Source organism: Gopherus evgoodei, chromosome 4 (assembly GCF_007399415.2).
Source record: "Gopherus evgoodei ecotype Sinaloan lineage chromosome 4, rGopEvg1_v1.p, whole genome shotgun sequence".
Classification (NCBI taxonomy): Eukaryota; Metazoa; Chordata; order Testudines; family Testudinidae; genus Gopherus; species Gopherus evgoodei.
Genome location: NC_044325.1, coordinates 90,895,238 through 90,922,713, shown reverse-complemented (window position 1 = coordinate 90,922,713; position 27,476 = coordinate 90,895,238). Strand labels below are relative to the sequence as shown.

The 27,476-nt window shown below is 40.3% G+C and overlaps 1 protein-coding gene across 6 annotated transcripts in view; it reads right to left on the bottom strand.

Moving 5' to 3' along the window:
• Nucleotides 1-4,560: 4,560 nt before the first annotated feature.
• GAS2 (growth arrest specific 2) overlaps nucleotides 4,561-27,476 on the bottom strand; it is a 157,027-nt gene continuing 134,111 nt past the window's right edge. For all 6 annotated transcript variants that reach the window (XM_030560179.1, XM_030560176.1, XM_030560178.1 and 3 more), the window contains one exon: nucleotides 4,561-7,219. In XM_030560179.1, coding sequence (XP_030416039.1) covers nucleotides 7,001-7,219 — 219 coding nt within the window. In that variant the 3' untranslated portion in view covers nucleotides 4,561-7,000. The remainder of the gene's footprint in view (nucleotides 7,220-27,476) is intronic.

Sequence of the window (27,476 nt, the reverse complement as noted above, 5' to 3'; positions counted from 1 at the left end):
AGCAGTTGGTCCAGTAAATGATATTACTGCACCCACTTTCTCTAAAAAAAAAAAAAGTAAGAACTAGAAACTGAACTGCCAATTTGTTCCACTGCCAGAGGCAGAAAATCTGGTAGCCTGAACTGAAGGACAGAGCTTGGTCCGGGATCCTCCAGCAATAACATTGCACAGCTGCTGAATTCCACAGGATTGGAGGCATTAGTTCATGAGTAATGGATTCAGACCCAAGTTGTGCTACAGAGAAGGCAAATGCTCATGCCACAAAGGGACTTTGTTTGGAGAAACTGATGGACAATTGAAAATGGATTCAAACCACTGATCAACCAGTCAATTGAAGAACAGGGTGCAGCCCCTTCCTGTACCCGAGAATACAGTGCTTCTCTCTCTACCTTGCAGTGTATCATGACCCTCTCCTTGCACCCCCATCTGAAGGGCACGCTGGATCGTGACTCCCTCTTTTTCCTGTCCCAGAGGTAGGCACTACAATCCTTCCCAGGGAAACCCCAGCCTTCTCCAATGGCCTGCATGCCCTCGCACCCCCACTCCATTAATAGATTAGGTTTCACAGGGTATAATCCTCATCACGAGATTGGCATCTCCTCCTGGTCATGCTAAGAATTAACTCAAAGCCGACACCCACACCTTGCACAATGGCACTCTGTCTCTGCTCCCACCTATGGCTCCTCTCAGCAGCGTCATCATTTCAACTCAGCCTCCAGCTAGATCATCTGGATTTCCCACTTCCAGGGGTAGATATCTCTGTCCAACAGTCCATCCACTTCCTCAGAGGAAAGAGGGGGGACCCAGGCCCACCCGCTACTCCAGGCCCCTACCCAGGGACTCTATAAATAGCAACCTCCAGCTGCTCCCCTGTAACCTTGGTCAATGCTGCTTTATTTTGCTGGGCCACTCCCCCATGGCCCCAGCACTTTCTTCACCTTTGTCTCAGGGCCTCAGCTGCTCAGGGCTCGTCCAGACTAGGGGAGGAAAATCGATCTTAGATACGCAACTTCAGCTACGTGAATAACGTAGCTGAAGTCGAATATCTAAGATCGAATTACTCACTCGTCCAGACGGCGCAGGATCGATGTCCACGGCTCTCCGTGTCAATTCCAGAACTCCGTTGGGGTTGATGGAGTTCCGGAATCGATATAAGCGCGCTCGGGGATCGATATATCGCATCTAGATTAGACGCGATATATCGATCCCCGAGCAATCGATTTTAACCCGCCGATACGGCGGGGTAGTCTGGACGTGGGCTCAGTCTCCAGAGCCAGCCACTGCTCTATCCAAGGTGCTTTCAGTTCTCTCAGCCCTCCAAGGATGCAGTCTTTACTTCCTGGACTCCAAGCAGCAACTCACCTTGCTCCACCCTGCAGCTCTTTTAATGTGGCCCTGTTCTTCACAGCTCTTCTTCTATTATCTGGTTCCCATGCAGCCTCCCCCGGGTTCTATTAACCCCTTCTCTGCCAGTGAGAAGTGGACACCCCATTGCACTGGGAATGGAGCAGGGATAATAAAGACAGTGGGCACATCCAGTGGGACAGGCTATGAGAGAAGGAGGCATCTGTGACTCTGCTAGGGCCTGGGGACAACTGAAAGGTGGTGGTTCCTCAAGAAGCTAGGTCCTCTGGTACTCAGAAACTTTGGGGATTTGGGTCTACCAGGTAGGCAGCAGCCTTTCAGTGCCCTGAGGCCCCCAGGCAGGTAGTGGTTCCTCAGATACTGACAGAGCTGCTTTTACGGTGGGAGGCCAGGCAGACAGAACTAATAGGGAGACACCCAACCCACCCAGGTAAAGGCCAGGTCCATGCCCAGCCCAGTCCAACAACCACCCAAAGGCATCTGCCCAATCACACTCCACTTCTGGCCAGTTCTGAACCCCAATGGTCCTGTGGCCTCCCTTTGGTCGAGGAGAGGAAAGAGTGGGAAAGAGGATATGTCATTTGCTTTGATTGGTCCCAGGGAGCGTGCCATCTACGAGGAAGGGATAATAGCAGGGAGCGGTCTGAACCCTAACATTGGGGGAGGGGTGCAGGGACAGGGAATGATGGGGAGGGGTGAAGATCAGTAGTAGGTGTCTCATCCCCAGTAGAATATTTGAGAACTCCAGCTTGGGCAGCATAAAGAGCACACACACGGGTACCAGGTGGGAGAGGATAACTCCCATAATGGCCACTAGCCATATTGACATCAGTCTCTAGGCTAAAGCACCAAAAAAACCCTGCATCTTCTCACCCTTTCTAATCCTTCTGCAACTGCCTATAGGAGGCATTTTGCAAGTGCCTTTATAGCATAAATAACTGTGTAGTTTAGATTGATGCCGGTCCCCCTCAATGTCTGGGGTAGTTGCTGATTTATGTCCCATCATAAACAGTTTGCCTATCAATCTTACTTTAACTTACCCTGGGAGTTTGAATACATTTTTCTTCTTTTTCCCCAGTTGTAGGCATTTGGTTTCCTGTAGTTTTCCAGGACTAAAACTTTCACAGATGATTACAGTTTGATTTGTGGTGTGCTGTGTGACACCACCAACTGGCCCAATTCACACATCCAGCTGAACTGTATAAGGAGTGAACAGGTGTAAAATGGCTTTGTGCCACCTTTGTGGCTCTCAAATACAGGGGCTGATTCAACCCCAGCATAAGTCACCTCAGTGCTGCTCTAACCTATGCTGAGCTGTCTATAGTTAGAAGATGTCTAGTTGTAGCCATGTCGGTCCCAGGATATTACGGAGACAAGATGGATGAGGTAATATCTTTTATTGGACCAACTTCTGTTGGCTCGAAAGTTTGTCTCTCTCACCAACAGAAGTTGGTCCACTAAAAGATATTACCTCACCTACCTTGTCTCTCTGTAGTTAGATGATGCTGTTCTAGAAGCCAAGAATAGCTGAAGCCCAGAGATGCAAAATAAATCTTATACAACACATTCATAATTGAGGACTGGTGCTTTTCTCTGTCATGAAGATTTTGTGACATTTTAAAAATGTGTAATAAATTTAAAGAACCCAATCTAGGAAAATCCTTTAATGATTATTACTGCCTGCCCCAAAATAACTAGCATGTAAGCAGACAGAAGAGAGACTTTTTTTGATTAACAATGAGCAGCTTAAACTCTCCATTGACTGATATCCTGCCACTTGGTATATGTCTACATTGCAATAAAACACCCACAGTCTGGCCTGTGTAGTTGACTCAGGTTCACAGGCTCAGGCTGTGGGGCTATAAAACTGCAGTGTAGCTGTTTGGGCTCAGGTTAGAGGTCAGGCTGTGGGATCCTGCGATGGGGGAAGAGACCAGAATACAGAGCTCAGTCACTAGCAGAACCTGAAAGTCTGTACAGCAATTTTGTAGTCCAAGCCCAAGTCAGCTGACATGGGCCAGTCACAGGTGTTTTATTGTAGTATACAGCTACCCTCATTTATTTTTTAAAGAATGAAATTGTCACTTATTTTAAAATGAAACTTGGACACAAAAACTTCATTTTGAAGGGTTCGGTCCTGCACTCAGTTCATTTGAAATCAGGTCTCTTGGTGTGATTGTTAAGAAAATGTTTCCCTTCTGGTACACAGTATTTTTACACCTATGTGTCACCAAGGGAATGATCCTGAGAGTGGCTGAACACTCACCACTCAATGAGGGTTGAAGTTGCTTGGCTCCTTTCAGAGCAGGCTCTCACTGAGGATGGCTACCTTCTTACTCATTTACTGCTAATGCAAATAGTTACTCTCAATAGAAAATTATTGAAAATAAGTCACATGCAACTTAGGGTACAAGTTATTTCTAAATGTGAGCAACTAAGCGGATGTGCTTTGTCTGTATTTAGTAGATACATATGGACAGTGGGGAAATTCCTGGGCCCATTTAAGTTAAGGTAAAGGTTCTACTGCTTTTAATGAGTCTAGGATTTCACCCAGGCTTGATCCTGCCCAGTTGAAGTCAATGGACATTTTTGCCATTGATTTTTAATGGAAAGGAGATCAAACTCATATTTAGGCATTCCAATTTACAGTGACAACCAACAGAAAACATTGATTGTAACTTTAAAAACCTGATTTTAAAGAAAAAACACAAATTCAACTTCTCTCCCACCCTCCAAAAATGAGAAAGTCCCTTTAAAGGGATTTTCAACAGAATCCATGTCTCATTTATATCACCTGCTGAAAATTTCCGTGTGCATCAATTTCTGTTCCTGTTCTTCAGTAGTCACATTTTGGTTGCACATAGTAGCAGTACAGTAAGCAGCTTGATTTCTTTGTGTGTGTGTGTGTGTGTGTGTGTGTGTGTGTGTGTGTGTGTGTGTGTGATTACAGTGGGGGATCATATGTTGCAAACAACAAATGAGACTTAAAAAAAAACTTTTATGAATATTTTAAAAAAGTTTCTGTTTATTCCATTGCTAATGAAACAACTTATTTCTGCTCAAATTTATAGCCATTCAAATAATCCTATAAAATGATTTTTCTAGGAAGTTACAAGGCACAAAGTCACCAAATATAAACAAGGAAAAGTAGACAAACCCCCGCCCCCCCATTCCCTCCCATCTCTATATATTTTTAGAGGCATGTGGATGATTTACAAAAATCTGAATTGCTCTAAAGAGTGAGCAATGGATCTGTTCATATTTGACCCAATTAATTTACTAAAAGTAGGGCTAGACTGTGCCTTTCAGTCAAACTCAAAGTAAGGGGCAGCATGAAGGTGACTTGCCATAAGGGAAGCACAAGGTTGCATTCTGACTCAAGGCTTGTCTACACTTCAAATGCTACAGCATTATGGCTCTATTGCTGCACCTGCGTTACTATAGCGTTTCAGTCTATACACTACTGACGTTGACCCCTCTGATATGTTGACAGGAGGCATTCTCCCATCAGCATAGGTAATCCACCTTCCCAAGAAGTGGTAGATAAGTTGGTGGAAGACTTCTTATGATGACCTAGCACTGTCTACATGGAGAATTAAGTTGGTTTAACAGCGCTGCTCAGGGGAGTGGATTTTTCACACCCAACCAACATATTTAAACCGGAGTGCCCATGCACACTATCTGCATTGTCAGTACTACATCCCTTTGTGCATTGTCATTTACAATCCCTGGTGTAATCAACCATTGCGTCTTATATCCTCCTGTCACTGGGCACCCATGAAAGGACCAGGTGGATTCAGGCCTGGATCCACAAAGGAACTTAAGAACTCAGCATTGCAAAGACTAACTTTTAGACACCTAGAAAAATCACTGAAATTCACAAACCCTGAGTTAGGCACCTACACTCCCTATAAAAGGCATACAGAGAGTTAAGCACCTAAGAATGGGATTCACAAAAAACAGCATGCTAGGTGGGGAGCCACCTAAACTAAGGAGATGTTGAGAAGAGGCGTGTGTGTTAAGCCTCAACCCTCTACTAAGTTAGGCAGCTAAGTCTAGGCTGTAGGGCAGTCCCATCTCTGCTTGTGAGCCAGAGCTGGGTAACCTTCTCCTGGGATTAGGTACCTAAGCCATTTCATGCAAGAAACACTGATAGAGGTGGGGGTCCTGCCTACCTTATAGCTAGTGATTAGATCATTTGGCCAGCATATGGGAGAGCTGCAAACAATGTCTCTCTCTGTCTGGTAGAGAGAAAGGATTTTGAACAGGGAGCTCCGACCTCTTGGGGACATGCCCTAACCGCTGGGCTACAGGATAGTCTGATGTGTGACTTCCTCAGTATCTCCTGTTGAAGCTGTTCTACCTTGTATAAATGCTTAGTCATTGGGCCAGAATGCTAAACTGAGAATGAACCTCGAAATGGGGGCATTCCTTTGGAAGATGGGAGACCCAGGGTCCACTACCTGTGCTCCAATGACTAATTATTTTTCCAAAGTGGAGCAGCTTCAACAGGAGAGTTTTAGGGAGTCCTACATCAGAACATCCCACTGTGGTTAAGGCACTCACCTGTGTGGTGGGAGACCCCTCTTCAGAAATCCTTTCCTCCAAAAAGGCAGAGGGGGGCAATTGAACACGGGTCTCCCACATCCCAGGTGAGTGCTCTAACCACTGAGCTAAATGTTTTAAGGGGGGAGGTGGCATTGCCACCACTTCCTCAGCCGGTGGGACTTTGAATGTACTCCTATTTGGTAGGCATGCTGTGAGTGAGCTAGGCAGGGGAATGCCTATCTTAGCCTCATCTGAGGACCCTGCTGGGGCATGAGATAGGCGTACAGATGTCTGATGTGAGGTTGTGTGCATGCCCGGAGGCAGGAACTTAGGTGCCTAGGGAACTTTTATAACAAAAATTGAGTTTAGGCACCCAAAGGATTAGGTGGCAGCCAAGCAGGTTTTGTGTATTGCAGTGGTGCCTAAATCTGCGATTTAGGTGCCTGAATCTGGGGAGTAGGTGTCTAAATCCCTTTGTGGATCTGGATCTTAAAATTAACTTTGTCAAAGTAGCTTAAGGATATACAAACTTTTTAAAATGGCCTTTTTAGGGAACTGTATAGCACACAATAATCCTTTTTTAAAAATTATTGCTTATTATTGCAACCTATAAAAAATAGTCCATTTTGATTTTAGTCTGTAGGCAGCAAGTGTTAGCAAATAGCTTTTATCACTCTGCACACTCAGCCTACATATATCTTTTCCAACTAACCTAAAAACAGTCATGGACTCAATGTCACAGGTTTTTCATACAAATATATTGTATTGCGGTTTTCCCTTTAACATGAACCACATCCTTTAAATCATTCCAAGTATACATTCACATATTTAAGAGTAATGATTTGGCTAAAAATATATGTCTATTTCTTATCTGATTGTAGTAATTAACCTATCAAGGATAATTTGCTATAAAAGGTACAGTACTAGAAATAAATAGTTCTACAGTTCAAAGATCTTCAAAGCAGGTTGCCATTTTCAGTCTGTTAAATTTTCTGAAGTCCTTTCAAAGCATAAACTAAATTTACTACACTCAAGAAGATAATTTGGACCTACATATATATAGTCCCAGTCAAACGAGAAGTTAATTTCACTTAATCTCCTTCTTGGTTTTGTAATGGGCAGAAACAACCAAGTAATTGTCTGGATTCATGTCTTTGATGGTCGGAGACTTGCTCTGGATTGGAGAGGTTTTCCCATCCACCCGAGAGATCTGCATTATTCGGCATGGGTCATGTTTCAGCAAGTACCCTGCAAAAGTCTCCCATCCTCCTCCTACACGAACCATCACATGTTTGTTGTGCAGCATCTGAAATTCCATAAAAGACAAAATTTTAAAGGGCTACCATCAAGTTGAAAATCACATTTCTGTTTGGATATGTTGTGCTTACTATAATTACAAGTAACATCCTTTTGCAACCTAGTTTACAACAAGAATGGGAAGACTCAGTAGCTTCTGGTTTGCACTGCAGGTTTGTGCAAAAAAGTGGGGCATGAGCAGGGGAGACAGAAAAGTAATTGCATGTAAGGAAATGGAGCAGCACCCAGTTAGATTTTTGCATTTTCAAAAAATGTTCACTATATGTTCTTCTAGCCTTACTTCAGGGCGTGATGTTGTTCTTTAGATGTTTATGAGTAAAACTAGATGGTTTTTAGCTGTATTTGCTGAAAGCATATTTAGTAATGATGCAGCTTTTGCTGTTGTAAAAACTGGCTTCTGATTTATTCTGGAGAAGGGGCCCTAGCTCAAGAAAGGGTCAACATCCAAAACATTCTACTCTGCCTAACATTGTTAAATGAGATGTGGAGTTAATTTCTTTAACAAAATGAAGCTCCCTTCAGTGTCAGTGATATGAGGTAGCATTTCTGACACACACTATAATGTACAACAGTCACAGACAGAAAGAATAAAGTACTGCGGGTCTAAAAGGAGGGACATCTAAAATAATGACGGTAGCCTGAACCTGTTATGGAGATGTCTAATTTCAGAAAAAAAGGGCAAGTGAAAATACAAATGGTGGTCTGGAGGTATTAAAATCATTATTATAAATTTGCATTCCTGTTGGGTCCAAATTAACCACACTATTTGTTATGCTTGTAATCTGTATTTAGGAGACACTTGGACATTAAAAAAATAAACATGTTGCTTGTCAGGACTCACTTGCATTAACAGAGCTGTGCTGCGAAACTTGAACACTGCCTATCTGCACCATGCTTGGTTCTAATGCTAAGTTATCTGCCCCTTATTTTCAGGAACTAAGTATGCATATTTAATCTAGTGCATTCTTATAGCTGAATTGTTATTATTATTGTGTGTGCGCGTGCACATAGCATGTGATATAGGTCGCAATCAAATATTAAGTGGTGGAACGTTGCAATATTATTTGTTATAAGTCTTTTTTCTTTTTCCTGATATACAGTGAGAAATGTGATCCCACCCAAGTAAAATGTAACTTCTCTAATGTCTTCAACTTGTATTTCAGCTGGTAATTTCACATTCACTTCTTTTCATCTCATGTCCTACAAAGCATAGTAAAACAAATGGCATCTGGGAATCATAAACCTGCAAGTTCTACAACAGCCACAACTTAATTCAAGGAATGAAAGGTGCTTTGATTAATATACTTCACAAAATGCTAGACAACCTTCATCTAGGCTGTAACAAATTAGAATTCTGGTTGGTAAGAGCTCCACCTCTGTGAAAATTACTCAGCATGCTTACGTAGTCTAGATAATGAGACTTGCATTAATAGCTGTGGTGTGTGTATGTGTGTTTGTGTGTGTAATTCACCTAAGGGGCCACACTATTTTGAGGACATAAATGAGACTTAAGTGCTACAAAGGCCTTGTGCTGGTCCTCTTCATAAGGGTAAATTTTATCCAATTTGTCATTTAAACCAGCAAAGAGAATAGTGGAGAGAGAGAGAGAGGAGGGAGGAGGAGAGGAAGTCAAGATAATGAAGTGTTACACTATTACTTAGTTTTTCACACCCGTAGCCTGCAGTAGCTTTTCTTTGGGGGGCTTAATTCCATTTAAAATATATATTATCATATGGAAACCGAAGAACAAGTTGCAAGGATTTCTGAAGTGTGAAAGACAGGATACCTTTAAATTGAATCAAGCTCTCAGTTTGAATTAGTAACTGAAGACAAAAATTAGAAAAGGTTGAAATATTTCATTCAAAAATGTTTTCAATTAAAACGGCCTTTTTTCCAAACATTTTTCTTTCAACATTTTATGAAAATGAAAAATGAAAAAAATGGTTTTCACAAACTGAAGACAATGAAAAAAATTTCATTTTTCATAGAGAAACAAGTAAAATACATTGAAAAATTTGTAATCAAATTGTTTCATTTGGAAATTTTTCACTGAAAATACTTAACCTTTTCTGATGGACTCTAATAGAAACAGAATGTTTCCTTATTTTGAGGCCTGGGCAACATTTTGGACCTGACTCTGATCTCCCTTACTCTGTTCTTACATTGGTATAACTGCATTGACTTTGCTTGAGTTACCTGATTCACACTGATAGAAAGGGGAGCAGAATCAAATGATCTGATTTTTATTAAAGTTATTCAAATACCACAGATGTGTAAATTGTTGGAGTGGGCTACATGGTCCTGAAACGGAAGTCAGCCAAACTTTGTAAAATTCTGTCACACTTGAATACATTTGGAGTTTTTCTGGATTTACCTAGTTGTGAGATCTGAATCAGGCCCTTACTGTGGATAGGATAATCACAAAAAACCCCAAAGGTTTTTATGTAAGGTTGGAGAAACCCCAGCTCAGCCTGTAACCCAGCCTTCCAGAAACTGAATATATAGTTCTGTCTCTTCAGGGGTTTTCTCCTGGGAGAGTGCTCTCTCCCATCAGTTACGGCTACCCTGGAGAGCTTACAGCTGCACCAATGCAGTTGCGCCACTGTAAGCTCTCTAGCATAGCCACTCTAAGCTGCCAGGAGAGATCTCTCCCAGCAATTTAATTAATCCACCCCCAACAAGCAGTGGTAGCTGTGTTGGCGAGAGAAGCTCTCCTGCTCACATAGTTGTCCACACTGGTGCTTAGGTCAGTGTAATGTATGTCGCTCAGGTGAGGTGGCTTATTCACACTCCAGAGTGACTTAAATTATTCCAACATAAGTGGTAGTGTAGACACAAACCTCTAAGACATGATCCAAAGCCTCTTGAAGTCAATGGACTTTGGACCTGGTCCCAGACCTGGTTCATTGTACCCATCTATACTACTGTGGGAGAGAGTTAACTCCTTGTCTGCTGGTCTTCAGGTGACGTTTCTACCCTTTGTCACACAGTGGCTCTCATTTCAAAAGCAATTAGTGTCTGGATTTTTGATTTTGTCATACAAGTTAGAGATGGAAAGTTAGCAAAACATATAGTAAGTTCATCCCCCTGCCAATGCAGGATTATTCCCTACAGTGTAACTTATAGTGTGTTGTTGTTTTTTTGTAATCTAACTTTAAATTTTGCAAGTGATGCAGCTTCCACCACTTTCCCCTTACAGACTATCCCATAGACTAATAAAACTCATTGTTGGTAAGTTATTTCCTGATAGTCAGCCTAACAGTACTCTACAGCCTCTTCTCTTTCCCCCAGGCTGCTTTCCCTGTTTTTGTATTTTATTATCATTTCTTATGACATAGTGTTAGGCATTTACTACCCATTCTTTCTATATATAAAAATGATGTTTTGTTGCCTCCTAAAAGTGTTCATTGTTTTGTACTGTGTTCTGCCATGGAAAATAATACATATATAGAATGTATTGTCATCTCATTTACACCAGAGCAACAATTCTGGCTTCAAATTACTCCAGATTCATGCTGGTATTAATGAGTTCAGAAACTGGCAATTTGATAAAACAATAAATAAATGAAATAGCACATTGCATTCTTCTCATTTGAAAACCAACCAAACAAATAAAAAACCATTTTCCCCCTACATTACAGTTGAGGATCTGATAGAGACAGTATTGTTGACCTGATTCAGTGACTCTGTCGGATGAGAACTTCAGAAACAGTAAAAATTTGGATCCAGCAAGTGTAAAGCTTATTAGTCAGACTTCAGCATTGACATGAAGGAATTTCATATTGCTACCAAGTGAATTCAAACTAAAATGAGAAAAACTTTACGATTCAATCATTTCCAGGAGATGTTTAAGAATGATATAAATCTTTATTATTTGCTGTTTTCTATGAAGCATGGCTTCCACAAGAGAGTTGTCTTCTCCAGAATCTGCATTTGAATTAGTATAGAAGAGCCTGTGGTGTAGTAGAAATATGAGAAAACAGCCTTAACAGGTAACAGCATCACAAAGGAACGTATAAATGATGTACCACTGTAGTATACATTAAAGTTACCTCAAGAGGTAACATGAAATAAATATACAGAGAAACATTTGCAGTATGAATCATGTGGACTGAACTGTCATTACATAAGACTTTGGAACTACAGTGAAATATACTAAAAGTGGATGTGTGTTTCACATAACTGAATGGACAGAGAGCTTTAGGGCTTATTAGAGATATTGGGCCTATACCCTTATCCCATGTAAATGTAACTCAATAAATAGAGCTATGCTGGTTTACAAGAATGCAGGATCTGGCCCAGTATGTTATTCTCTATACTATATTACAGTCATATTTAAGTATACACTTGGGGGGAGGGAGAAATTACACACTGATCCAAATCCCATTACAGCCAAATGGAAGGAATCCCAGTGACTTTAACTGGAGTTCTATCGGGACCTAGAAACCAAAATCAGCAAAATTCTACCTGGAGCAAGTTGGAAACCTCTAGCCCAAATTTAGTGGTGACATAAATAGTAGTGTAAGATACATGTTAGGCATACATTGTCATAAAATGCATGGGGGCTAGTGACAGAGTAGGATTACTTGCACTTATCTGGCATTTAGTGGTTGTGCAAAGTGAGTGAAACTTACACATTGAAAAGATGGAAGGTTGTAAAGCAGGAAAAGCAACTGATATTGGGTGTGTATGGTTCTAGGATAAAGATCACATCCACTTCTTCAACTTATCTCAGCTGAATTTGGGCTGCTTTGTCAAATTCGTTCTTGTCATCAGAGTAGGGTGACCAGACAGCAAATGTGAAAAATCGGGACGGGGGTGAGGGGTAATAGGAGTCTATGTAAGAAAAACACCCCAAAATAGGGACTGTCCTGATCTGGTCACCCTACATCAGAGGGTACAACTCTTGTTTGCCATAGTTTATCACTAAGCATCCCATTTTGAAAGTCACTTAGCACTACAGCTCCCATGGATGTCTAGAATCACCAATTTTTACATAGGCGAGGAGACAGACGCTCTTGGCACTTCTTTAGTGGTGGAGGTAGGTAGGATGGGTAAGAGTGCATCATGAAAGGAGTGCATTTCTGTGACAATTATTTACTATATGTTTAAAATATTTTGACATAATAAGGTGTGGAAATTCCTAGTGTACTGCTAAACAGCTACAGCTTTTTAACCCCAGAGGTGGCTGCATTTCAATGGTGAAAGAAATTATCCTTGTGCATTGTTGGCATATCGCTGCTAAAACAATGGGACTACTCACAAGCAAGTTAATTGCCTTATGTTTGCAGGATTGGAACCCTAGGGCCTGATTCTGCAATGTGATGCAATCAGACAACCCCCAACTCGCTCCAATGAAGTCAGGGGAGCTCTGCAAAGGCATGAGGGTTTTTCCATGTGCAGTACATTGTAGGAGCAGAGCACAATTTTGTAAAAAAAAAAAAACAAAAAAACAAAAAAAACAAAAAACAGAAGGGGGGAGGGATGGAAAATGCTAAAAATTAATTAGGGGATGGGCAAACTATTGAAAAGAAACCATTTTTTTTTGTGAATTTAGATCTTGTTACAGTTTGCAAAGTGTATGAACAGATCATGATTTCCATGAATTTTTTTCTTGTTCAAATTAATTTAACAAATATTTTATTATAAGAATATATATTGCATAATATATTAGGCAAATATGTTTCAGCCTATGGATAACTAACAAACAGTTCATTATTCACAGGAATTACTCTGATAATATAATATTCACAATTCCAAATTCAAATTGGTTTAATTGGACACAAGTAATTCAGTATGTTTCTGTTCCCTTACTGGTTAAGCTTAAAGTCTTAAAGTTAGATTTACAGTGCAAACAGTTTCTATTCTAAATTCCAAATCTGATTTTTCTGTAAACATTTTGCCAGTAATTTAATTTCCTAGAATGTTTGTGAAAAGCAAACCCAAAAGAAGTGAAAATGCTGTCAATGAGAATTCATTTAAAATGTGAATGAAAAGTTGACATTTTTTTCAGTGTTTGTTCAACCTTAATATTAAAATATTATGGGTTGTTTGATATAAATAAATTTCTATACAAAACACCTTAAATTTCTAAGCTTTTCTTAAGTTTTCAACGCTAGCATTCATGTAGGAGATATAGAAGTCAACATCTGAAATCAAAAGACACCAACACAAAGTAACTGGAGTAACTTCGATAGCTCCATCTGTTTTATGTATTTGGGGTATTATATGTTTTTAAAACATCATGTGTATTTTCAGCAGTCCATGAAAAATTAAAATACCAATTGGATTTACTAGTGTAAAATACCATGCTCTTAAAATTATTAGACTAACATATTCAAAATAGTACATAGCAAGTTGATATTTCAGTTATCATTAATGCAATATCATATTGGATTTTTATTTATACTTCATCACCTGACATCAGATATTTTGCCATCAACTAGTGTATTGGGCTCTTTTCAACAAATTCTCTTAATACATTCAAATAAGGAAGTAGCCTTTTAGAAATCGGTAGGTAATTGTTGCTATGTTTTAATAGCTTTGAGAATGTCTACTCATTAAAACAGGAAAGCAAGAAAATGAAATTTTCCAGCATGAATATGAAAGAACACCTGAATGGATACTAACTGAAATGGCTAACATTTTTTCCATAACATTTTGAACAAAACAGATCATTTAAAGATTACTGAACTGATTTTTGCTGGTGTTCCTCCAGAAAAAATCACTGATTTAAAGACAGAGCAATGTTACTGATTTAAACCAAGGGGATTAGTTTGTATTTATATCTGTGTAACTGAGATCCAAATATGTCTCTATTATCAGTATCTCCATTTGTTTTATATAGTCTCTCTCTCTCTCTCTCCCCCCACCTTTTTAATTAAAAGTCTATCTAGCTTAAGGTCACTCCCAACACCAAGGCGCACACTGAATTTTACAATAATGATATGGTCTAATAAGTTAGAGTAGCAGTTTGGCAGTTGTGACTCTTAGGCCTCATCTATACAAGAAAAGTTCTGTGAGTACAGGCTATGGTGGCAAACCCTCCTGTGAAGATGCAATTTTGCCCATATAGTTTATACCAATTGTCTGCATGAATTTGCAAACGATCCCAGGCAGATCACTTAACTGTAGGAAGCAGTCTGGTAACAGCAGGGGATTGGAAATGATCAGAATTAGGTTCTGCAATCAACTCCAATAGTAACTTAATGTGTGGCCATGTGTAAGTTCTCCAGTGCCTCAGTTTCCCCATTTATAAAATTTATTTACACTTCTTTGTAAAGGGTTTTGAGATAGAATATATTCTACACATATTGAGCCATATCCACAGGTACTTTTACTTCAATGGAACTACACCTATTTACATCAGCTAAGAATTTGACCCATAAAAGCTACAATACATACTTTGGGAAGATTGTACACTTCCACTATTTTATAATGAAAACATATCACTTCAAAGTGACATTTTGGATTGCATGATGTTCTAGCAAATGTTCACGTATTTCAGACATGTTAAACAGGAGTAAGATACCATGCTGGGAGGTGTTCAGATACTATTAACAGGAGTGTGGCTTAAATACATAGAACAAGAGATAACCCTGTATTCTTAGTCTTTAAAATATAACTTAGCAACCTGGACAAGAATCCATGTGATGAGAAATGGATGTAATGACAGAGGCAGGCAACAAGAGGATTTGATACTTCATTATATGAAGGTATATGTCAGGGTGAAAGAGGACAACATCAGGCCCCCTAATCAGTCTCTGAACCCCCAACTGCAGCATTCCCATTCTCCTCAACAGCAGGAATGAAGCCAGGAAGAGATCCATGTGTTATAGTTTATGGAACTCTACCTGCACTTTGGGTTTAGTGCAGAGCTTGCAGGGACAGGAGAAGTTTTTTCTTCCCCTCTTCCTTGGGTATATGTGAGCGGGAGGTGTTCCAGACTGCTTCGTAACTCCCCACCCAAACCCTTGGGATTTGTGGCAATATTGACCTTACCTAGTGGGAACGTGAAGCAGACAGCTATTCAACACCCCTCCAAGATATGAGGTAATGCAGGTGGCCAAAAAATCCCAAGAATGATAACAGTAGGAGGGGACGGAGGAGGTGGGCGTGGCTGAGGAGGTTCCCATGCATTCGTACAGGAGTTAAAGCATAGCTCCCCCTCTTATAAAAGCAGGAAAACTCTTGTGCAGTTACTTATCCTCTTGGCTGTGCAGTGAGAACTTTCCATCTTTGATTCTACTTTACGTATGTGTGCATCAAATATTTCTCCAGGGCTTGGTTTGAGTTTGTCAGAAAATAGGCCCAATTAGATGCTTAAGTGCTTATTTAGGTGCCTAGGTGCAGATTTAGGGAACCATATTTGAAACCTGAGCTGCCCACACCAATTTATGTAAATACAGGCACTATCTGCCTCTTAAGAAACTGCAGTGCAAATCTGGTAGCCAATTTCAGATATTAATCTTTGACCATGCTTGAGTTGGCTATATACAATATTCATGTATGGATTGATAAACAAAAAAATTAAATCGGAAGACACAAGACATTTCCCAGCTTTGAAAGAATAGTCAGAATCCAACTCCTTTTTTTTCCCATTCTGATAAAAAATTAATCTTATTAAGTCACATTTTGTCCAATCCTCTGTCAATGTGGCACTGTTCTCTTTAGAACATTTTCAAGTGTTTTATCACATTCTAAATGTCTCAAGTGTTCCAGCTTCCACTACCACATCAGGAAAACTATGGATTGTTTCAAACACCTTTTTTTTTTAAAAAGAAAAACCTCTGAGATTTTGGTTTCCAAGTTCTAGCTCTAAACCCTGAAAAAGGATTGCATATTGCAAATGCTGGCTGTGCCCTCAAGGGGCACTTGTGATAATGAACACACAGAATAGTTAATACACAGGGGTAACATTTCTGTCTTGTTGCTGTGGGATTTAACTGAATCCCCTATAACATGAGATGAAAAAAATTACCTATAATAAAGCTAGGTCTGAAAAAACTCTCCAGAGCTTTGTAGACGCCCTGTTAATTGCTTGTCACAACATATCCAGCTGTATCAAGAAGTGGCTTTTATAAATAATACTTCGTTTTGAGCTGTACTTCTAAAGAATCTTATATCAGTTTTAGAACAAAAGAGTCTATCAAACATGTTAAAATGTATTCCCTTGTTTATCAAAACAATGCATTAGTGGGCCCTCTTCCCTCTGAACAATTCACTGTGATATACTGCATACTCAGAGAACAGGCTGGGAATCTATTGCTGTAAAATATTTAGAACTTAGCTTCACTGATTTAAGTCACCAGTTCCAGAGTAAATCAAATGTAAAATTTCATGATTTTGTAGTGATCGTTTCTCATGGAAAATAAAATGGAATGGAGTCCCTTAGTTTCCACCTGAGACCAAGACAGATTTTACCATTACATTTTAATCTTTCTTTCTATTTCTTGCTTAAAGAGCTCAGTTTCCAAGTAGAAACAAATAGAATTAACAACTGCTGTAGTAAAATTGCCACACTTACGCATTGCACCCATTCTGACCTACATTTAAAATACACACACACGCACAATAAGCGCTTCCATGCAAGTAGCATTGCCTTAACCATTCAGAAAGTGCTAAAAGCTCCATCCAGCTGGAAGGAGTTCTGGCAGTTGCTGGTTCACCGATGCTACAGGCTTCCCCAGCTAGACAGAAACCGAGGCTACGATCTGTTCCCTTTTCAGCACCCACATTCTGCTCCTAACCCTTTCAGAGGAACAAGGTCTGTGATTGCTAAATGTGGTGATCAGGCTCTGGGGTGTCACTCAGCATGTGATCAGCTGCACACTCAGTGATATTCTTTCCCAGATGATTTAGGGCCAGATTTTCAAAGAGCAGAAATCCAGGGCAATTGCACAATCCAGTATTTGTAAACAAGTGTCCTGTTAGATGTAGGGCTGCCAACTTTCCAACTGAACAAAAACGAACACCCTTGCCCGCCCTCTTCCGCTCCCTTCCCCAAGGCCCTGCCCAGGCCCCCCTACTCACTCCAGCCCCCCTCCCTTTGTTGCACGCTCTCCCCCATTCTCACTCACTTTCACTGGGCTGTGGTAGGGGGTTGGAATACAGGATGGGGTGAGGGCTCCAGCTGGGGATGTGGGGTCTGGGATCGGGCTGAAAATGAGGGATTATGGGTGGTTCCTGGCCAGCAGGAGTTGCGGATGTGGCTCTGGGTGAAGAGGCATGACACGAAGCTTCCCTGGCCGCCCCTCCACCCAGGAGCCAGAGGGAAATGCTAGCCACTTCCAGGAGCAGCGTGGAGCCAGGGCTCGCAGGGACCCTGCCTTAGCCCTGCTGCATCGCTGACTGGACCTTTACTGGCTCAGTCAGTGGTACTGACTGGAATTGCCAGGGTCCCTTTTTGACCAGGTATTCCAGTTGAAAACCAGATGCCTGGCAACTCTAGTTAGATGTCCAAATAGTCATTTGCATGTGCTAATACCCAAACTGCTTGTGCAATCACTGGAGTTGTGGAGGGGGGGGGGTGGGAAACTGCTTCTGCTCTTTCCAGAAGCTGGCCACAAATATCAGTCAGTAGGGGAACATCAATCAAAGGGGCCTACAGACAGCTGTCTCTGAGCAGCAAACTGTTCAATTTTGGAAGCCAGCCAAGGAGAAGAAATAGGGCATGCAGCTTTAATTTTCTCCTCTATTTACAAAAAGCTGGAAACCATCACACTATTTTCATCATTTTTTTCTGAACAGGGATTGTTATTAGAATCAGTATATTCAGAAAAATAAGAAAATAAGAATAATTTATAATCTATTATTTAGGTAGTAAGGGCCAACTTCTCAAAGGTGCATGAAATCAATGGAAGTTAGAAGCCTAAATACTTTGAGGATCTGGGCCTAAGCTGTGTGGACCCGAAGCCCATCTTTTTGGTATGTGTGTTTACAATGCCTAGCACAATAAGGCCTTCATCTTTTGGTGCAGAATATGTGCTACCACAAGACAAATAAGTAAGAATAATGGGGCACAATGGCAAATTTATATGCCATTTTACCTTGGGCAAATTTCAAACTGCTTCAGAAAGACACATGCATTATTTCAGATTCATATTTAGAAAAGTTCCTTTTAATATTCTTTTTAGCAATGAAAATAATATTTTAATAATGTTTTGCAGACAACTATCGGAGGTACCTTGACTTCAAAGACAACCCTGAAAGAAAGCCATTCAGGACAAAATGAAAGATTCATAAGCTCTCGAGATCAATCAACAAACACCTTAAGATGTCACCATTCTACCAAGGGACCAGATGCTCGGGCTTTTGAATTATGATACCACTGTATTCTGATTAGGAGGTTTTATCCTCCCCAATCATGTCACTCATTTCAGCTACATAAGTGGACCTGAATAACATTGAGATTCTTACAGTATGTGTGCCGTGTCACCGGCTTAAATTAAGCTATTAAAGAATTATTTACCTGAGGCAAGCTGTTGTTACGTAGGATATAACAGCCTCTTAGCAGATTTTCTTTTGAAGAGGTAATGGAAATATTTATGTTGCATATAGAAAGGCAGATTTTTATTTTATTTATTTATTTATTTATGTTGCCAAATGCGGAAGCTTACTGACTTGGTGTCAGCAGAAAACCAGTTAATAATGTTAGCTATGCGCTCGACATTTACACTTTCTTCAAGATTAGTAGGGTTTTGTAAATGTTTTTATTTAAGTCAAAAGAAAGTCAAAAGCAAAATGACTTCTGGTAAACACAGTTTGGCAACAAACAGATTTGTGCTCATATTCGATCACAGTACATTAATTTTCTTTTTCTACTCTTCTTTTTAAAGTGATAAAATCGGGGGAATGAAGGATTGGATGGCTCAGGACAATGGGGTTGAACAGTATATGGAGTCTTTTACATCTACTTTACCTATTCAATCTGTCCAAGTGAGTAGTGACTCAAAATCATTACTGTCTGATAGTTGTTTAGCAGATTATGTAAACTGAATCCAGTTACTTGTTGACAGGTGCCCACAACACAAATCAGCCTTTCTGGCATCTCAGCAGAAAAGCCAGGGATTTGGCTAGTCATGGAAAATGAACTACCCTCTCATCCCTCAAGACAATTGTGCCAATTTAGGATTGAGGCACTTGACTGGGCAGTTTAGGGAAACTTGCACTGCCAATGCTTGTACTGCACTTGTTTTGTTAGATAATTATAACATTAATACTTCGTAAGAATGTGCATTAACAATTTTGACCTTTTTCTCACTTTGTTATTCGTCTCTCTTATTCTTCCCATGGGATTTCCTGTGATACAAGAAAAGTACTTGATTGCTTAAAGAACATCCCAAATATAGATGCACATACCAATATTTAGTGGCAGAGGAAAAGGTATGCTTGCGAATATGAATTTCAATATTGGTAGGGGTATGTTATTTTTAGCCATATGATACATGCAACAGAGATTCATACACAGTGGGCACAAGACACATTTTTTTCACAAACACTCAGCATTAATTAATAATACGCAGCACTTTTAATCTTCAAAGTACTTTGTAAACATTAACCTTCATGTGACCCCTGTGACGCAAGTAAGTAAATACTTTTAAACGCTCACTGCTAGCAAATTTCCTTAATATGCGCATTGAAGTCGAAAAAAAATATCGATGTTTCATAAAACTGACAGTCAGATTATGCAGCATTTTCATTTCAGCCCTGATCCAAAGCTTAAAATGTTATACCAGCATAGCTGTGCCACTGCAGCTGCGTCGCTGTAGCACTTCAATGTAGACATTATCTACACTGATGGGAGAGCTTCTCCCATTGGCATAGGCAATCCACCTCCCCGAGAGGTGGTACCTAGGCCGACAGAAGAATGTTTCCATCTACCTAGTGCTGTCTACACAGGGACTTCGGCTGGCTTAACAATGCCACTCAGCAGTGTGGATTTTTCATACCCCTGACTGATATAGTTAAATAACCTAATTCCCACCAAATTCCCACCAAAGTCAACTGCAGTCTTTCCATTGCCTTAAATGGGTTTTGGATCAAAATTTATTAGATCCAAAATGACCTTTCTGTTTTAGTAAAAGGTCTTTTTTTTTTTTTTTCAGAGAAAGACATTCAGATACTCTTAGGATGGACACTGTAGAAATATATTGCATGTCCTAACTAAGCCTACTCCTAATTCAGATGCCTTAGTGTTCTCTTTCATCCAGAAGACAATGCTATAAAAAATGTAGAGTAACACATGGCCCTGACTTGATCATGTCACAAAATTAGTTCCCTCATTGCAGAAAATGAACTTGCTCTGTTAAAATATAAGTGTGCGATAGAATGAATTGTTTTATAGCTTTCACAAGCCTTACCCTCACTTAATTGATCAGACAGTAATTTTGCTTTTATATTGCTTTTCCTTCCCTCCAGGCTCAGATTACTGTCCATTCTGCAACTTCTTTCATTTGCAGGAAACTTTTTTATGAGCTAGTCAGCCTTTAACAGCAGGAGTATGGAGAAAGCTGACCTAAATTTAGAACACTTTCGCCTATCGGGACTCACCATGGTGTGTTTTCAAACACCTTATTATTTATTCCATTCACAGGTTGTCTCTACAGGCTATTTGCACCTTGAGTGAGATTTTTTATCTCCAATTGAGTCTTCTGACATTTATACATCTTTTTAAGCTACTTTATGAGTCAACATTGTGTTATATGAAACATTATTCTAAGATGGAGCACTCCCAGCATGGGTCTGCTGATGTAACCCAGAATTGAGGACATTGGTATCATGTGAAACACTGAGGAACATGAAAACAGGTGTTCAGTAGGTCAACTGGAAATCAGACTACTAGCAAAGGCTGCATACTTACAGAAAGTCACATAGTAAGTGTGATCAGTATTACCATGGCACCTGCTAAATAAAATTATTTACCTGTAGTTCTGCTCCTCTGAACATATCCTTCCAACAGGATTCTAACTGCTGAGTTTTTTATCCTTGAGGATAGTGGGAGTCAGTAGCCAGACCCCTATTGACCATTGTGCACAACCTCTTTTAGGGTATAAATATTGCCCTCTGAATATTCTAGTCAGTGCCTTTGGTTGCATCAGAAGCACAGCCTCAGTTCAGGCCAGCCAAGATCATACCAAGGTGAAATACAATCCGCTAACCATTCATGACACTCACCACACTTGTAGAAAGCACTTTGAAATGAAAAGTGCTATGGAAGTAGAAAGTAAAGTATTATCTGTTTTACAAACTCTGAACACAAGTCAGAAGTCATTGCAATCTTATGTCTTTTATTTCCTAATTTCCAGAGTATATCAGATCCTTAGCAGTAACTGGGTCAAAGTTGGCTCACAGTTACACTGCTGTAAATCCTGAGTAACTCATGGAAGTCATGGAGATACTTTGGATACACACTGGTGTAAATAACAGTAGGATTTGGCCCTTTGGGATTCACACTTCTGTGATTAAACTTTTTGTTGCTCTTATTTCTGGCTTGTGTCTGGCACATGCTGCTTTTTTTTCTTTAATAAGGGTTGAGGATATTCTGCTTTTGGATGTCTAATCAACACTCCTGCTTCCAAAAGGAAGCATGTGTAGGCGAGCACCTTATATGTGAGAAATGATTCAGTTGCAGAAAGAAGTAAACCCACTTGTTTATTCATTAGGAGGCAAATGAATTTCTGGCAAGCGAAGCCTGGGGCTTCTCAGGCATTGGTGTAGGAGGAACAATATGAAGCAAAATTAATTGGATGTGGTACTCTCGCTCACAGAATGGCATTTTCCATTTCCACAGTACTTCACAGCAGCCCATTGCCACTGTACAATTAGAAGTACATAGGGACTGTAGGCTTGATCCAATAGCTATTGACTTCAATGCACTTTAGATAAGGCCCTGGGTGAGGGGAACAAGAGATGGAAACATCTTACGCACTTCTTCTCTATCCACTCATGCAGGGGCCAGCTACAATATAGGCTAGAGTTCGCCATCAAATTAAACCGGGGCTGGTTAGCAGAATCTAAGTACCAAACTGCTGCACATTTTCAGCCAGAGCAAGTGACTCATAAGAAATATTTTATGCAATGCTCAGCAGAAAAGATGATATGGTGAATAGATTAAATATGAAGCATAAAGCCAGGGGGAGAGTTGATGAGGTTAAGGGGAAAGACAAAAAATGTAAACTGGCAACTGCATGGAGACATAGAAAACCAGACGTATTAAGATTAAATAATATGGGAAGGGGAAGAAAATATATAATACAGTGCAAAACACATGAAACTGCCAAAGCAAAACTATGCATTATTGTAGGAGAGAGAAGGGCCAACTACTATCTTTGAATCAAAAGTACAGATCTCCCTTTTTAGATGTAGATAGCTAATTATTAATTCTTAGTTTTGTATCCATAATGTTTGTACAATCATCCAGAGCCTCGGAGAGCCACTTATTAAAAACAAATAATTAAGGGCAGATTCTGCCTTGCTTACTTAGGCCGAGTAAGCCTTTCTCATCCACTAGTCCCATTGAAATCAATAGCACTAGTGGAGGAGAGAGAATATGGGTGAGCGCATAAGTAAGGGTTGCAGATTCTGGCCCTAAATAAATAAACGCATAGTAATGCTCATCAGAAGCGATACTATAGAACAAAACTGTAAATAAAAAGAAATGCATTCATTTAAAGGGATACTATCAACCTATTTAGGTCCCCCAAATTACTGTCCTTCAAGGAAATTAAGTTTTTTAAGGGAGTGCCTGCATACAAAAATCCTAGTCACACTGATGTCAATGAAAGTTTTGTCCTTCAGTATTTTTATATATACCTCCCCCGACATATACGCACACTTTGCAGAACCTGTGTGAAAAATTTATTTATCATGCCCACTATAGCACCTAATCTGTTCTCTCTGCCTTCTAAACCAGTCCCTCAAAACTTATTCTACCATTCCAAATTTCTAAGCAGCAGCTTCAAACAGCTACCAATACAGAAAATCAGCCTGCACCCAAAACCTTTCTTCCTCCTCCACAAAATATGGAATTTCCTATCAAAATTGCATTTGGCTGATATGGAGGTAATGTACATGGCATATACAGTACAGGTATGTGATAAATAAACTTAGCATATGCCAGTGGAATTTATCACATAACTGTAACTGCACCACTTGCACACTAATCTATCTCCTCTGGGATCCATTTAACTTTCCAACCCTCTCAGCTGCTTTAACCAGCTCTCTCTCTCTCACTCTCTCTCTCGTGTATGTAATATCATTTTAGAATCTTGGAGTTAAAATGGCTTGTTTGATTTCTTCCTTTTTTGTGCACCAGCATCCATGGGAATGCCATTGCAGCCCAGACAGTACTGATATTCTATTGGTACACCTGCATTTGAGCTGGAAGGTACGATTCCTAACTCATGCAGACATATCCCTGCTAGTTCTGCTCAAGCTAGTGTGCTAAAAATAGCAATGTAGATAGCACAGGTGTTAGCTCGAGCTAACTGCCTCAGTAAATACCCCAGTGGTTCAGGTGGGCAAAAACCTGGTCAGTCTCTTACTATGTGTTTGTGAAGTCCTCAGCTCAATAGGGACCTGATCTCAGTTGGGGCTTACAGGTGCTGCAGTAATACAAGTAATTAGTACTTCATAGTAATAATATAAAATGAAACCTGGAACCAAACTGTTTTTATATTATCGAAGCAAAATCTTATCAAGAGGTTTTGTGAAAATATAATCACTCCCAGTTTTTACCTTTAAAGAGATGGACCCAAACTAGAATCATTTATCCTCACCTCCTGAACTTTGGGGTTTGTATAAAAGGCAATCCTGATCTAACCACCTTGTTGTCAGTCATCCCTAGTTGAACAGAATTATCATAGCTGCACATGCATACAACGTGTCAATGTGACCTCAGTGCTACAAGGCATACAAGCAGACCTTCTAACACAACACTATAGTACCAACAACACAGGTAATTGTCTAGACTAGCACCATTTCATGGAAAGCAAAAGTTACATGGGTAAATTAAGACTCTTTCAGGCTGCTATAATTGAGAGCAGCTTTTGGCCTACTGATTCATAAGATTTTAAACCCAGTCAGCAATGGGAGGATGTGCTGCTCCATTTGGTAATGGCATCTTGACACACTGGTGCAATGATACATGATGACAGAGCACAACAATGTGCTCATCAGTTCAGTAACAAGCCCTGATGTGTGAGATTGTCAAGTGATTGACTCTCACATGTTCCTGAGAAATAAATAAATAAAGATATGCCACATATGTCACTGCATTATTTAACTGACTAACGGGATCCAAGCCTATCTCCAGTCTTCTGGGGAAAGCAAAAAAAGATGGTGGAGCTGCAGTTATAAAGCAAATCACTAGGTGGCAGACACACACTGTGGCCAGAATATCTATATTAGAAGAAGGCACAAAGAGGATCCTTCAGACCAGCTGAAGTTCGAGGAGGAGGCAGTTTTGACCAATTAAGTGAACTTTAGTTTTTCTTCTGCTTATATTATCAAAACCAAGTTCATTGTGAAGGAGTGGAGTATGAATCAGATTTGAAATGTAGACAACCTGGAAGCATAAATTCCCAGGAGCATAACACCTTGCAGATACAGCCCTTGATTGGCCTCTTCCAGTTGGTATGCGTACTTCTACCTTTTCATGTACTCTGTATGTATAAATATCTTCTGTCTGTGTGTTTCATTCTATGCATTCGAAGAAGAGAGCTGTAGCCCACGAAAGCTTATGCTGAAATAAATTTGTTAGTCTCTAAGGTGCCACAAGTACTCCTGTTCTTTTTGTGGATACAAACTAACACAGCTGCTACTCTGAAACCTGTCAAAAGATACAGGACACTATTTAGCTTTCCTCTGCGCCTATGACCAGGTTACCCATATCCCCTGCACTCAGACAATACAATACATTCCAGCCTGCCTATGAAACTGTTTGAATTGTGGCAACCACTAGCCCTCTCACCTGTTTGTGAAGTTATGTAAACTGCGGTGAGGCAAGCCAAGAGTCTGTCTCACTCTGCTAGAATGGAAGATGGAGGCTTGACCTTGGGAATCCCTGAAAAGTTAGTGTGGGAAGTGGCCAGCTGGCACACCTTGCAGAGCCCAGGAGTGAGATGGAGGCCAAGAAGAAAACAACAATGTGGGTCCCCAGGAAGGAGTATTGGACACAGGGACTAGTTTCTGCTTCTGAACTCTGGAAGTGGAAATGTCACAGATTTTGGATCAAAACCCAGAAGATGGGCCTGCTGTTCCCAATCTGAATACACTAAAGTTCAGGGGTATTAAAATCTGGAGGTCCAATCTAAGACCATACCTAATTTGGGGGGATTTTGGAAAATGTTGATTAGCTCTTCTTTTCCCCAAAGTTTTGACTTCCAGGTTTGGAAGGTGTTCCAGAACTGGCAAACACCATTAGAAAGTTCATACATGATATTTCTGGCTCAGCTAGATGCAGGAAGCCATTGCTCTTCACTTTGCATAGCAGTCCAACAGCTGATGGAAAAACCAGGCTGCTGTATTCTGGGAAGCTTTGGGAGACACAATGATTCCCCGTGTTCTATCTGGGCGATGCAATGCCATACTGCCAGCAAGAGCGACCTGCAAGTAAGGCAGTCTTGACCTTGGAATTTAGAGAAGTAATTATTTCATTATGTTTCTCCTAAGATAGCAACAGTATGGTTCTCACAAAACACAGCAAGACAATATATACAATATGGCCCCAATTCTCTGCCAGCACAAGGGCCCCCAACACGAGTTTTGGTGCTTAGGGATCTGCTGGGACTCCTGCAGAGGCTGTCTGGAGTAGCTCTTTGGTACAGTGCGGTGCCAAAGACTCCATTGATCCTCCATTTCCTTCTTCCCACCCCCACACTTGCCATTGGGGCAACTAGGTTATGAAGCCTATTCTGGCTCTTTGCCTGAGTATTAGACACAGGATGTCTCTTATTACATTCTGCTTCCTGGATTTGACTCAGGAAACATAGGTTCAATTTCAGACTATGACAAAGACTTCCTTTGTGACCTTGGACAAGTCAATTAATCTCTCTGTGTCTCAGTTCCCCCTTATGGGGATAACAAGACTTCCTTTCTTTGACTATTTTGTCTGTAAGCTATTTGGGGCAGGAGGACTGTCTCTGACTATGTTTATGTACAGCACTGACGACATCATGGCTCGTAAAGACTACTGTAAAACTAAAAATGTATTGAAAATTTTATTTAAAAGCAGTTTTAAAGTTCTGTTAGGAAGCAGGACAGGTTTACAGGAAAATGTACATAAGACCAATAGCACTATATTGTGCCTTCTCATTGAATGCTTTCAGTTAAAATGGGACTGAGAATTCTACTGATGTGTTCAGCTAGCAAGGTTGTACATGGGTACTAAAGATGCAGTAGCTGTACTGCACTATTGCAATGTGCGCTAAGCTTCCCTCTCTCGGTGACAGCCGCTTAGAAAAAGGAAATGACAGATTGAGCTGGCTAGAAATATTAGTTAAACCCGTAAGTGAGAAGTCAGAAGCCAGTGGAGCACCAGTGTCTGACCTACTGGAGACAGCATAACAGAAAAAAAGAAAGAAATTATTTGAGAACGGTCATAATCTCCTTGGATTCCATTTACTCCAGTTCCAAACAATGTCACTTTTAAAGGCCTTTATGGGCTACATAATAAAGCATGTAGAATACAAAGCAATGTGTCCTTGGTTGCTTAGTGACACTAGAATGATGACAACAAGATGCTCATTGAGCCTTTATGCTACCCTCCTTTTCAGATGATTATATGTTAATTTTCTTTAGTGCGTAGGTAAATAATTATAACTTCAATGCCAAATCCTTCAATTAAATACACTTAAAAATATAATCTGATAATGAGAAGAACACAATACCCCTGTTACAATTCTCTAAAAGAGACTCTCCATCAGGATGTCTCTATTTTTTAGATACTGTTTTCAGAATCTCCTCCACTGGCAATGGGAATGAGAAAACATCACAGGTTAGGGCTTGTGGGGAGAGGTTAAGGTTTAGCAAATTTAGCATGCTAAATATTGGCTCATTCTTCTGTAATTTAACTGCCCTCTTTTCTGCTCCACCCCTCCCCCCACACCCCAAGGATGATTTCATCTGCTTTCCCAGGGTTTCTGTCTAGGGGCAAGCCTAGGATTGGAAAATAAAACATCTGCAAAGCCCAAGTGGAGGTAGGCATCTCCTTCCTACTTGGACTTAGGCACTGAACTCCCTGTGAG